The 13,251-nt window shown below is 40.6% G+C and overlaps 3 protein-coding genes across 4 annotated transcripts; 2 read left to right on the top strand and 1 right to left on the bottom strand.

The window, feature by feature from the left end:
* The first annotated feature begins 871 nt into the window (after positions 1-871).
* On the top strand, positions 872-4,219 carry myl12.1 (myosin, light chain 12, genome duplicate 1). The gene is made up of 4 exons (XM_085286933.1): positions 872-1,027; positions 2,411-2,610; positions 3,397-3,558; positions 3,677-4,219. The coding sequence occupies exons 2-4, from the start codon at positions 2,427-2,429 to the stop codon at positions 3,847-3,849; spliced, it is 519 nt and encodes a 172-aa protein (XP_085143059.1). The 5' UTR covers positions 872-1,027; positions 2,411-2,426; the 3' UTR covers positions 3,850-4,219.
* A 1,180-nt stretch (positions 4,220-5,399) lies between these two features.
* On the top strand, positions 5,400-9,080 carry fastkd3 (FAST kinase domains 3). 2 transcript variants are annotated; one of them, XM_085286930.1, is made up of 7 exons: positions 5,400-5,525; positions 6,028-7,496; positions 7,591-7,676; positions 8,203-8,377; positions 8,471-8,540; positions 8,619-8,733; positions 8,822-9,080. In XM_085286930.1, the coding sequence occupies exons 2-7, from the start codon at positions 6,062-6,064 to the stop codon at positions 8,918-8,920; spliced, it is 1,980 nt and encodes a 659-aa protein (XP_085143056.1). In that variant the 5' UTR covers positions 5,400-5,525; positions 6,028-6,061; the 3' UTR covers positions 8,921-9,080. The 2 variants fall into 2 exon arrangements, with proteins under 2 accessions (XP_085143056.1, XP_085143057.1); XM_085286931.1 differs by lacking the exon at positions 5,400-5,525 and adding an exon at positions 5,577-5,684.
* Positions 9,081-9,119: 39 nt separating this feature from the next.
* chmp5b (charged multivesicular body protein 5b) lies at positions 9,120-12,667 on the bottom strand. Its single transcript, XM_085286932.1, has 8 exons — positions 12,489-12,667; positions 10,989-11,093; positions 10,797-10,843; positions 10,614-10,707; positions 10,459-10,530; positions 9,943-10,051; positions 9,564-9,676; positions 9,120-9,454 (listed from the first exon to the last, which is right to left on the bottom strand). The coding sequence occupies exons 1-8, from the start codon at positions 12,555-12,557 to the stop codon at positions 9,404-9,406; spliced, it is 660 nt and encodes a 219-aa protein (XP_085143058.1). The 5' UTR covers positions 12,558-12,667; the 3' UTR covers positions 9,120-9,403.
* Between the last annotated feature and the right edge of the window lie 584 nt (positions 12,668-13,251).

Below are 13,251 nucleotides of genomic sequence, written 5' to 3'. Positions count from 1 at the left end.
ACTGAAAGTGATATGACAGGTGGACAACAAAGGCAGACGTGGCCTGTTTTAACTGTGAGTCAATAGTTCCACGTGTTGCTTTTGAAGCCCTGCAGCAGTAATCCTCTGTTTACAGCAATGACTGTGGTACCAACTGTTGTCTGACCCATCGTCGGACAAGTCGGACTATAATTATCCTCTATGTCAACATTTCTTCATTTTGTTATGGTTTAGTATTTGACTTCCTTCAATATTTCATTATCTTTTCCTGTTCGATTTACCTATTCAAATCTTCAACGAGGACGTTCCCAGGAAGACATCATAACATATTCTTCAACAATAAATAACACGTAAACAACATTAAAAGCCCAATGATAATGCAACAAAGGAGAATCATAAATAACAAATGATCAGTGTCAACGTAGTTTAGTTATGAGGATGACCCAAATATGACCCAAATATGACTAAATTTCTGTTTTTCCATTAAAGGAATGAATGAAATCAGCTGTTAGAAACGTGTTTAAAAAATACATTAAAGATAAATTTATGTGTTGAATAGTTTAGAAAATAAGAGAAACGTTAGAATAAATAAAATATGGAATTTAAAAAATTCCATCCTCCCACGGGGATCATTGAAACTACACACCTTTCCTTAATTGCTCATCGCAGGGAGGATGTATGTCGCTATTTCCTTAAAAGGACATATCCTTGAAAGTCAATGCAGGCAGAGAGTGGAAGTTACAATTACTCCAAAGAGGGAAGTGTTAAAAATTATTTTGTATTTTATTGCTAATAATGCTAGAATTATTTAGATATGTTTTCAAACGGAGTTTTAGACAAGTTATTTAAGAATTACAATTAGACTGAAACATGCAATTAATTCCAAATGAGAAATAATGGCTTCATTCTTGACCGGCACCCCCATAGTTCTTCATTGGTTTGGTCTGGTGTTCTGTACGGAACCCAGCAATATTATGAGGAAGTGAAGGGCGGTGGTTGAGAAAAAGAACGGCACAGGGCTAGCTGACGGTTTTCTGGAAGTTGTCAGGTAAGTCTGTGTTTATATCTTATTTTAAAGAGCTATTTAGTTGCATTAAACACACTCTGATATATACAAAACACGGATTTAATCCCGCTGCTAAAACTTCATATCTTAAAAGAAAACGTAATGTGTTGCTCACTCGTTGGTAGCCTTGAAAACACGGCTAACAGTTAGCCGCGTAGCTAATGGCTCTGTTACGAAATTGGTCGCAAGTAAAGAAATATTTTCAGCTAGTAAATCCCGCGGTTAGCTTCGTGAGTTGAAAATGTGTTTGTGAATTGGGTTATCGCCAGTGACTGTTGGGTATTTCATATAAATTATGTTGGTTAATACAGGCCGCAAACCAGAAGAGTGTGCAGGTACGGTCAGCTTTTTAAATCATATAAATATCGTGTTTAACTTTTTTGGCTTATTCGAAGTTAATTAATGTCAATTGTGCATTTGTATGACCGCTGGGGAGAAGAGAACATTTAATTAAAAACGCGTAAATATGATATATGCGTAAATCAGCTTTAGTTGTTAGTCAGTCGACACGGTTAACCAACAATCACCAGCTGTCTTCAGTCAGCTTTTCAGATTCATTCTCAGTAGGCATAACATTTGTCATTTTATTCTATTTTTTTATTTAATAAGTTATAGGGTAAGACGTTGCTCATATTTTCTTTCCTTTTTTGTTGCACTTGTCAGTGTTTCAGATAATATCAGCCCACATCACTGTTTTTACAGGGCATCACATGCATAGCGAGATAATGCTTGCTGCCTGAGCTGTTGGAATCCATTTTCCATGAGTGCAGAGCAGCAAAACCCAAAGTGTCTGTCAACATAAAGATGTTAACGTGGGGACAGTTCAACTCTTTATTCAAGACTTTGCCTGATAAGGGCATCTGTCCTCACATCGGTAGTTTTCCTACCCTCTTTGAAAGCAGTGAGCTGATCAACCTAGAAAGATGAGGAACATTTCCATTTATAGCTCAGTGAGGGACACCTCACTGGGGATTCGCTGCCAGAGAATTATATTACCCTGCTACTCATGTGTGGATGTGACTGACAAACTCTTATTTTGAATAATGGCATCATCTACTTTGATCTAAATGCTGAATTGTGCTGCCAACTTTTGTCTGTCTTGTGGTGTTTTCTTCCACATTGTGCCTTGGCAAATGATGCTGTTTCCTGTAAATGGGGAATAAGTTGGCATTCATCCCTATAACATTGCATCCTGATTGGAATTCTTGAAGTCTTTTCAATCAAATGAAAAGTCTTTTAGTTTAGTCTTATCAGATGTAGAAATCAACCCAACCTAAATCAGTTTCCAGTTTGTTTCTCAGTAGTTAATCAAATGGAGCTGTAATTCAAAAAGATGTGTAACCTGATGTCTGTTAATTTCCACAGAAACAAAACATTCACAATGTCTAGCAAAAGGGCTAAGGGAAAGACCACGAAGAAGCGCCCTCAGCGCGCCACTTCCAATGTCTTCGCCATGTTTGACCAGTCCCAGATTCAGGAGTTTAAGGAGGCCTTCAACATGATCGACCAGAACCGAGATGGGTTTGTCGACAAAGAGGACCTCCACGACATGCTTGCCTCGCTGGGTGAGTAAAATTCTCAGACGTCTTAAGGAGGTCAAATGTATGCCATTCATGCTCTGTTCGTATTCATTTGGGTGTGTACTGATGTTAGCTGTGCTTAAACTGGTTCTACAGGCACACGTATTTAAATTTGCTTTTAGCTGTTAATAAAAATAATGATTGCCTCTATCATTTGAGCCTTTCAGGTTTATGAGTAGAGAAAAGGTGCTCTTCATAGATCTATACTGGTTCATTAGAAGAAAATGGTGCAGTAACTGCTGTGTGACCTGTTCCTGCCAATGCTACTGCTATGCAGGGTTTCCACCCATGTATTTCAAGCTCCTAAACGGAGCCGCCTACCCAGACTAATGTCTGAAAACAGCTGGTAATTTTAAGCTTGGCTTTAGGACGAGAAGTACAGCTGCTGTTTAATATACCTTTTTATTTTAACACATTCAGTAAGCTGTGAAAGGGTTAGAACTGCTAAGCAAAAGACCCAGGCAAATGTTACAACTTATTACTCTTTTACTCTTGGTCTTATAACTTGTCCGGCAGAAACCCTACACTTAAAAGGCTTCACTCTGCTTCTTTGATAGGAAGCACAATGAAAATAATAATGGTTTGAAGCTGGGATTAGCTGGCTGAAGTTGCTTTATAGAGAAATAAACACAGGGCTCTCGGTACAGAGAACATTGAAGGCAGTAAGATGTTTGCCCAATTTAGTTTTGTTCCTATTAGGATAAGAAGTTGTTTGAAAATAGAAAAGTCTCCTCTGAATTCAGTTTGCATCACATATGTTTATCTACACAGGCAAAAATCCCAATGAGGACTACCTGGAGGCCATGATGAATGAAGCTCCTGGGCCCATCAACTTCACCATGTTCCTCACCATGTTTGGAGAGAAGCTCAATGGCACAGACCCCGAGGATGTGATCAGGAATGCATTTGCTTGCTTTGATGAGGAGGGGACAGGTAACTTCCTGTTGGTGACCCACAGTCTCATGGGGTTTTTTTTTGTTTTTGCTTTTTTTTAATTTGAAGAGGGAACTGTTGCAGTTTCTTATCTGATTTTGACCATTATCCACTTCAGGTTTCATCCAGGAAGATTACCTCAGAGAGCTGCTCACAACAATGGGTGACCGGTTTACAGATGAGGAGGTGGATGAGCTCTTCAGGGAGGCCCCCATTGACAAGAAGAATAATTTCAACTATGTGGAGTTCACACGCATCCTAAAGCACGGAGCCAAGGATAAGGACGATTAAGGAGCTACACCAGCGTTCTCTCTGTGCCCTCCACCTCTCTGTCGTCAGCTAGATCACCATGCTGCATGTCTCAACTCCAGTTTAAACCCTATTTTAAACAAACCAAAGCAATAACTATCAACACGGTTTGCTGTGAACTTCCAGTATTGCCAAATTTACACATCTTAGAAGAAAAATCTGAATAGTGTTGTTTTGTCATGTAAAGATGTGAAGTGGCAGCACTTTGAAAGCTCTAAGGAAATGCATCTTTGCAATTCATGTGATTGGGTTTAGCTGAGTTTTTACATTTTCTAATATAAACTTTTTAAATAAAAGCCCTCTATCAAGTTGTATTTTGCTGTTTCCCTTCCATAAATGACAACTGAAATAAGTGTTGCATTATTTTGTCTTTATTTTATTGCCTCGGGTGAAACAAAATTCTTAAGCAACAGATTTTTATTTTTTTTTTCTCCCCCCCTCATTGGGATTTTTGTCAAGTCTCTACAAGCCTGCTCTTCCTCCGATCCAATTCAATCAGCATGTGCAGGCTAGCACTAGGTGATGTTTGTGCAAAGTCCAGTGCAAACAGTAAAATCTGACCTTTATAAAAATGAAAGGAAAACTACTCAGTACATACCTGCATGCTGTCTGCTTCATATCAGGGAGTGATCTAGTATAATAAAAATGCTTATCTATGAAACATATACAAAAGGATGCTAACCTACCAGATGAGAAGGACTGGCTTAAATCCATCCTGGAACTAAATTTTCTTTGGTTTTTGGCAGAACTACATTTACAGTGTTCATTTCCCAAAATCTTGTTTGAGCGATGACGCTATATCTCTCTGCACTTTACAGCTGCGCCCTCTTTAAATGACAGTCCATGCTTTAAATGGCAGGTTAAAATACAAAATTATTTTTGGCGCAGAAAGACCACTTAACCCTCCTGTTATGTTGCGGGTCAGATTGACCCAGAACAGAAGAGATGTCATCTGCATCACTACAGAAAACGAAAATAAAAAATCTAAATTGTAAAATAATCAATGGCAGTATTTCTGACACTTTTGGATGAGTAAATTTGTCCCGGGTCAAATTAACCCAGGAGCATAATTGGTGTTCCTGGAAACCAACATAACAGGAGGGTTAAGCTATGACGACCGGCCGCAAACTCAAAACGTTATTTTGAATAGGCTTGTGCAGTGATAATGTCGCCCTCTAGTGTCTGAGTGGAAGGTTCAAACCACATGACGCTGCCTTCAATGATGCCTCGATTATTGGACATACAAAACCTATGAAGGTCAGAAAACTATTAAAACGAGTTATCGGAAATGAACATTTATTGCGAAGAGACTAAGAGAAGTGAAGGTTACAGTGAAAGTATGGATTTCAGACACTGCTTCTTTCGTCTGCTCCCTTTAGGGGTTTCATACAAATTTAATAATAAAAGAAAGAAATATATATCTTTTTCTACACCACGAATTTCAGATGTGTGAAGAGCTATGCTAATCTACAGCAATTCTCTTGTTATATGCTAATTTAAGAATTACTTCTTGATTTGGAACATCAAGACGCGTGTGAAATTAAGAAGAACAGACTTTGAGGGTGCCTTGAACGCCTCGTGCTCCTTACGGAGTCACGTTTGGTAGCATCTCCGGTGTCAGCGGTTATTTTACCCTTTTCCGCTGTTGGAAGGTCCAGGTACGAACTTTTTCAGTTTACTGTCGTCACATTTTTGTTTTTATTTATATTTCCGAAGTGTCAGCCCTATGAAAAGTTAGTACAAAGAGCAGTGCGGCTCTGCTAGGTTACACATGAGGCTAGCACCTATGCTAACGTTAGCTAACAGCAACCTTCAAGGTTGGTTCGCTAAAAGAAACTAAGACAGACGTTTCCCTGTATTTAAAACATTTTGGTGAATACCAGAGACATTTTAGTTTTCTATCAATATATATATTTAAATTTTGTAAGTAAGGTGGCATTTACGCAAGGATAATATTGTCAATGGCCAAAAATAACAGATGTTATCTTTGCCTTGAATTATTTGCATACCAGTCTAGCGTCTTTGAAAAAGCCACCCATGAACTGCTCATTTTAAACAGGAAAACGTTTGGAAGGAGTCTCTGACTCTTGGTGGGTTTTTTTTGTTCTCTCACTTATTTAAAAATAGCCTTAATAATTTTGTGTTTTTATTTCGTTTTAGCTCAGCTGGGACCGGTGAGTCCCGGACCAGGGTCATGGCTCTGAAGCTGATTCAGAGGATTCCGTTCAGGATTCGATGTTATCCTGCTGGATCCGTCAGGCCTCTGAGTACCAGCAGCCAGGTCTTATGTGTAACTTGCCTGTGTACATCAGCCGGCCGGTGTATCAGGATATGGGGCTGCCGGAAGCTACTACAGGACAGCGTGACGAGGAGTCTGACCACCATCGTCAGGGAGCCTGCATTCATCACCAGCAGCTCAGTGGGAATCCACAGAGATTCGGTCCCGCGGTTTTGTCTGACCCAGCTGCACCGACCCACAGCTATAGAGGAGCAAAGTTTCCTGCACCGTCTAGAGACCTGCTCCTCCTCCAGGCAGGTTTTCAGACTGCTGCGCTCAGTGGAAATCATGTCTGACACCATGGCCGCAGCAGCCCTTCACCGTGTGGCCGACTTGGAGCAGGAGGGTGGTGCTCTGACCAACCCCACTGTGTTGGAGGAGGCCACTATCAGGGCCCTGTGCTTCCAGCTGGAGCAGGACTCTGGACGGTTGACTAATGCTGGACTGGTTTCGGCTCTCTTGGCTTGCACACGGCTTTACTTGGATCCCTGGAGCACACTGATGGTAAGGCTCATGTCTGAGAGCCAGGCAAGGCTTGACAGGGGGGAGATGACCATAGGGGAACTGTGTACTCTGGGGCAGGCGATGCTGGCCATAGAGGGTCCAGGCAGTGTGATGTTGGAGCAGTTGATGGAGCAAATCCAGAGGCAGGAGCTTTCCAATTGGAGCCTAGCAGACCTTGTTGCTGTTTATAGACTTCTGCAAGGTGGTGTGGGTGTAGATGGAAAATACAGGGACCTCCTGAATGCCATGCACAGCCACGCTGTGACTGTTACTTCCCGTATGGATCCTGCTGCTGTCAGCGGGGTGCTCGGCGCTCTCGTAACCCTGAATCAGATGCAGGCCATGCCTCTTGTGATCAATCTGTGTAAGCAGGCTGTGCGGCATGTGCCTCACTTCACCGATGAGGAGCTCACCCATGTACTTGGGGCACTAATGCACTTTGGTCACAGTGATCATTACTTTATGGGGGCGATGGAGAAATATGTTCCTACAGTGGCCTTCACCTCCCACCCAGAGACAATTACTAAAGTGATGCAGTTCTTTGGACGCAGGAACATCCTTTCCCCGCCCGTCTTTGATGCCATCGCTGAGAGCTTTGTGTACCGAGCAGATGACTACAGCACCAGCCAGGTGGCTAGGCAGATCATGGCTTTTGGGAAGCTGGGATACCTCCCACCCAATGCGGGCCAGGTGTTCGGGAAAGTAGAAACTATCCTACACACGCGTTTCTCACACTTCCAGCCTCGAACGCTGCTCAACCTGCTCCATGCCTGCACCCTGGTGGAGAGGTTCCCTGTTAATTTTGTCTCCAAAGTTTTCAGCAGTTACTTCCTCCAGCAGCTGCAAGGTAAATCGTAATGCCAACACATGCTGTATCATGAGTGCATGATTTAACAAAATATTGCTGACGTCATTTCCTGCTGTGTGTTTTTGTCCTGTAGAGCAAAGCATGGGAATTGACCGGGCTGCTCTGGCACAACTGACTCAGCTCTACATGACTGTGAAGTTGGAGTGTCCCTTCTATGAGGTAAAGTATTTAGAACAATGTGAGGGTTAGACACTTGGAAAGCTGAATGACACAGGAACAATGCAAAACCTGAATACACACCCACATGCTTAACTCATCATCGGTGTGTGAGCTTCAGTGCATTTTAGTTATGTGGCATTAGGAGCAAATTATTTATCAATTTACTTATCTAGGGTCACTTTATTGTTTCTACAGTGTTCAGTTGTATTTTATTTAAATTTGACTTACCAACCTCCAATTCCGGTCTTTTATCTAGTTTTCATTTTTTGAGATCCAAAAAGACAAACTAACAAATGTATACACGTTCTGTGAGCTTTTATAAAAACAGGATGATGTGTTTTTATTGTGTTTTTCTCATTTCAAATGGATAGAAAACACACGTAAAGGTAAACAAAAAGAAGTGAATACTAATAACATTTATACTGCTCAGTGTTTTGTTTTCAAATAAATGAAAATCTGTAAGTCACACGTCATAGCAGGCTATATGAACACTTTCCTGTGTCAACCTTTGTTTTTCTTTAATCAGGGTCCCAAACTCCTTCCAAAATACCGCGTCAAGTCTTTCCTCATGTCTGGACGCTCTCTGGAGACACCAGTGGATCCACATCTGTACAACTCTGTGAAAACTGGATTGGTGGATTTGCTCGGGGATCGTTCATACTTTGGATCGAAAGTTCTGACGCCATACTGCTACACACTCGGTAACGCACACACGCTGGTCTGCACCAGTGGTTTACTTCATAAATGTTTCCTGTAGCTTATCTACTGAAGGCTTCGTTCTTTTCTTGTTGCAGATGTTGAAATAAAACTTGATGAAGAGGGATATGTGCTGCCTGCCAGCCAAACTGATGACGTATACAAAAGGTAAACCAGTTTCATGTTTTCGATGTCAAAGCAGTGAAAGTAAAGCTCGTATTTGAGAGCTGTATGGTGACGTTGCAGGATCGCTCTGTGTATTGATGGACAAAAGAGGTTCACGTCAAACTTGAGGCAGCTTCTTGGAAAAGAGGCCATCAAGCAGCGGCATCTGCGCCTTCTGGGATATGAAGTTGTTCAGGTTAGATCCTCAACAGTTCTTAGATTTGTGTAGATCAGTAAATCCTAAAATTCAAACGAAATAGCCGAATTTGTGTTTTTCTTTCTAGATTCCTTACTTTGAGTTTGAAAAGCTGCAAAGCAAGACCAGCATGGTGGAGTATCTACACCAAAAGATCTTCCCTCACACCTACAGGCTCAGCTGGTGACCGAGAAACAGTTTCGCTGTGGTTGGAACTTCAGGGCTTTTAAAAAGGAAAAACTCCATATTTATTTTTGCTAACAGTAATTGCCAAGTTAATGTGTTAAGTTATCACCTGCACATGCACAAATTTAACTGGACAATAAACTGTCTTTTGTACAAAAAAATGACTTGATGGAATGATTTCTATATCACACAAGGATGAGTATTGTTTGAAAAATATAATTTATTTTGTTTTTTGCAACAGGGTGCCGCAAAAACTGTACAAAGATAATAGAAACCTAATTCCAGCAATCACAAGCTTAGTTATAAAGAGTCATAAGCACAACCTTGAATTAAAGACGCCCGATTTTTACCTTACAGTTTCTACCATTCATTGGACACAAGATGCTTTGGTTTTTATTGCTGCCTTTTTCGGCCAGGAGTGTCAGTTGGATAAATAGAAAAAAAGGGCTATGATACATGTAAAACTAGGATGATGTATTTTCCTTTATGAAGCTGGGATCTGAGGAAGGCCAAACTCGTCTACCAGGACACCATCCTGAAAGAAAAAGAAGGAATTCCCATGAATAATGAAAGCATAACAAACCAAGAAGCTATAAACTAAATAGAAATTTCACAGGAAACTGTAAAAATCTTGTGATCAGTACCCTGTTTGACTTGTCGCCGGGCAGGCCCTCTGGGATGGAAGGAGCAGATGAGGCCTCATCGAGGTAGGAGCTGTCGTCATCCATCAGCAGCTCGTCTCCCAGAGCGTCCAGCTCTGTGGACAGAACAGCATTTAAAGATCAGGAGCTCTATCACTTTAGATCTGTGTTTAAACTGTCTACACACGTGAATCCTTAAAGTCCTGTGTGTGCACAGGGATGTCAGTGGAAAAACTAGAAGCCTTTTTTATGAAATCCACACACTGGTCACATATGCTGCAAAGATAAGTCTTGACCAGAACTGCTGCAGCTTTGTACACTGTAATGTTTTCTTTTTTAATGCTGTATATGTGAAATCCAGGCATATTTGTGTTTTCCTGACCTGCTTCCAAGTCGTCCTCGTCGATGTCAGGTGTGCCATAGCTCCTGCTCATCGCTTCCTGGATCTCGTTGGCATCCTCCATCATGTCCTCCAGCTGGTCTTGGAGATCCTGAATATTTAAAAAAAAAAGTTTGAAGCATTACATTTGTGTCAGCAGCATCTTTGGTAATTTGATAACCTGCACACACTGCTCATATTTAATCTGGGCTGTTATTAATCCCTGCTGGCCAATCACCATTAAGGATCTTTCCTTTACAGGACTTATCTAACATGTGTATTTGACAACCAATACAATAGTTTCTGGGTTTATCTGGATGTAGCTGCACAGGCAGAGACCACCCTCACTAATTTGTGATGCACAGCGACTCGTTTTGTTCTATCAGCAAACCTTCAAGGGTTAAAGAGTTAGCACCTAAGACTGGTAACTGAATTTCAATAATAATAATTAATTAGTTAATTATTAACTAACAGCCAAGTAGCTACATTAACTGCTGTTAAAATAACCTGAAAGCATACCTCAATTTTATCAATCTTCACATTCTTGTAAGCCTTCTTCATGTCTTTGAGGCCAACTTTCATGGCATCAACCTAAAAGAAAAAAAACAAAACATGTTAGCACACAAAGTATTTTCTTCTGTAACTAAGATCTGGTCCAGTTCCTGTTCTCTTACTGTAGTTTTAGTGTCTTTCAGGTTTTGGATCGCGTAGTTTGTTTGCTCCATGTTGAACGACTGCTGCATAAGATTGTCTCTCTGGCCTTCATACCTTGGAGCCGTGAAGAAATAAAGTTATGAGAGCAATCAAGGCAGCAGCTTAAATAACTTACCCTTTCTTTAGGAAGTAAAAGTACTCACATTCTCTTCTGCTTTAGCACTCTCATTGCCTTTTGCTTGACCATGTTCTAGTGGGGGAGAAAAAGGACAAACTTGTGGAAAACCCCCTCACAAACTGTAGGAATTATTTTAGAGAGGTTTATTTTGATCTTGAAAGTTTTTAAGAGACACCAGCCTCTTTGTCTTACAGTACAACCGGACAACAAGACTCACCTTTGAAGGCCCATCTCTCATCTTTTTCATCTGATCTTTGTACTTCACAAGTTCAGCATCTAGTCTGGCGATTTTCTTATCAATGGACTCCGCCCGAGAATCCACCTGAAAGTAGAAACATGACATCAATTTTAGTTGATCTTTGACAGTAGGACCATATTATTATTGGAGCTCTTTTTAAAGAAGAACACAGTAATGAATTCAGGGTTTTTCCTGGTTCAGAATAGGCCACTAAATGGTCCTACAGATGTTGAAGGGCATCTACAGACTATGCTGCCTATGTTTTATACCTCCGTGGTTGCAATAGTGGTCTTGTATGCGACAGTGTGCTGGGGCAGCTGGGTGAAGGCAGTTGATGGCAACAGATTGAACAAATTGATCGAGAAGGCTGGTTCAACTCCTCAGCATCTTGGACAATCCATCCAAGCATGACCCTCTTGATTAGTCACCACAGCACACGAGTCAAATGACTCACTGCCACAAGGTGCAGGCCTGAGGACTACAGGAAGTTCCTTTCTACCTGTGGCTATTAGACAGTACAACTCCTCCCTCATGTGATGCATGAAAAATATACACATGCACAGCAACACTTCCTAACCCATCGACTCTTTACCAGATGGGACAATTATTATTATTATTAATACAGTATCATTTGTAGTTCTCCATTGTCACATGCTACAATTCCCTATAGCATTAAAAATATTATTTAAAACACCACTTTCTGCCTATTTACTAATCATACTGACATTTATACTGTCCTGTAGACATTTTGCTGTTGTTCTCACCTGTGTCTTATCTTTCCAGCAGCCGTTCAGTAGTTGATCATAATTTTTTTTTTTGTGTGAGAATGCTTTTTCTCATTGTACCGAGCATCTAAAAAGGCACTAGGGATTTCCCTTGGGATCTATTTTATCTCATCTTATCAGAAACTAAGCATTTTCCTGTTATTTCAGGCCATTTGGTGGACACTGTAAATGTATTTTATGCTACAGTAAATTAAAAACAAAATATTTTTCTATCACAGCCGTGGTAATTTTTCTGCGGTGGGCGCTAAAACTCATCATCGTTAAACACGTCCTTCATCTGCAGTCTGACAACCAGTTTAACTGGTTCATGTCTGCTTATTCTCTTTGTTTTACTCGGAGAACAACATGGTTTGAGCTCAATCACAGTCAAATGGCTCAAATTCCTGCCCAACGTTACACAATGATGACCCATTACCCACACTGAGAACTGATTGTTTTCTTTGAGAACCTTATTTACCAACTGACACTGTCAACTCAAGGCGTTAGGTTTTAAGTCTACGAGACATTAAAAACATAAAAAATAACATACGATTAATCTAGAAAATAATGTATATTTCCGAAAATTATATCTCCAATTAAATATGTGAACCCGTGGCCTGTTTGGTCCCCAGAAACTTGGCTAACACTTAGCTAACTGTCTTTGTTTACTTCGTTTAAAGATCCTTCCGAAAAGTTATTTCCGCCTCATACTTACGCTTCCGATGCAGTCCGTCAGGTTCGGTGGCGGACCTTTAGCTTTTCCTTTGCCAAATATGCGATTCATTTCGGCAAAAATAAGGTGAAAAGTGTAAAAGAAGAGCTACGTTTGTTTGTCTGTCAAGAGTTCAGTGTCCAACTAAACACCCGGAAAAGCCCTTCCCATGACGTAAGGGGAATCACATGGGCTTGACTCACCCGGCCACGCCCTCCTCAGATTACTGTTGTGCTGTTGTATGTGTGCTTGATTATTGGCCTGCCTCGTCTTTATATGGCGCAATTAAGTTCTTCAACTAATTCTTTTTCTCTCTCTTTTTGCCGTTTAGATAGCACTAATTCTAAAAATTAAACACAACTACACAAAATTTGTACAAAATTCGGGGTCCTAAATTAACTTGATATGATATATTCTATCATTTCATATATTATGTCTATTAGTAAGCTCAAGTATTCCAGTTATCCACACCGCAGCTTGTAACTAAAAGCTTTATGCCCCCCACTCCGCCCACACACTCTGATAATATTAAAATTAGGTACATCTTTGTAGACATAGCCTCGCCAGCCTGTTTAGTTCATTTTCTTTTATTTTCGTTATGCTTGCTGCCTTCAAACAAACATGCTGTTAAAAGCCATCTGCTTTTTCCATAAAAGCACTTATTATTTGTAGAGCCCTTTTCAAAAGACAAGTCATTTATGAAGGAGAATACAACAGAACATGTAAATTAGGAAAAAAGTGTTCGTGGCTCAGAACCTGAATGTTT

The sequence above is a fragment of the Mchenga conophoros genome, linkage group LG9 (genome assembly GCF_057382185.1).
Source record: "Mchenga conophoros isolate Kocher_MC1m ecotype Shallow Benthic linkage group LG9, M_conophoros_male_GT1.1, whole genome shotgun sequence".
Lineage (NCBI taxonomy): Eukaryota > Metazoa > Chordata > Actinopteri > Cichliformes > Cichlidae > Mchenga > Mchenga conophoros.
The sequence above is the reverse complement of the archived record's forward strand: the minus strand, read 5'-3'. Positions and strand labels throughout refer to the sequence as shown.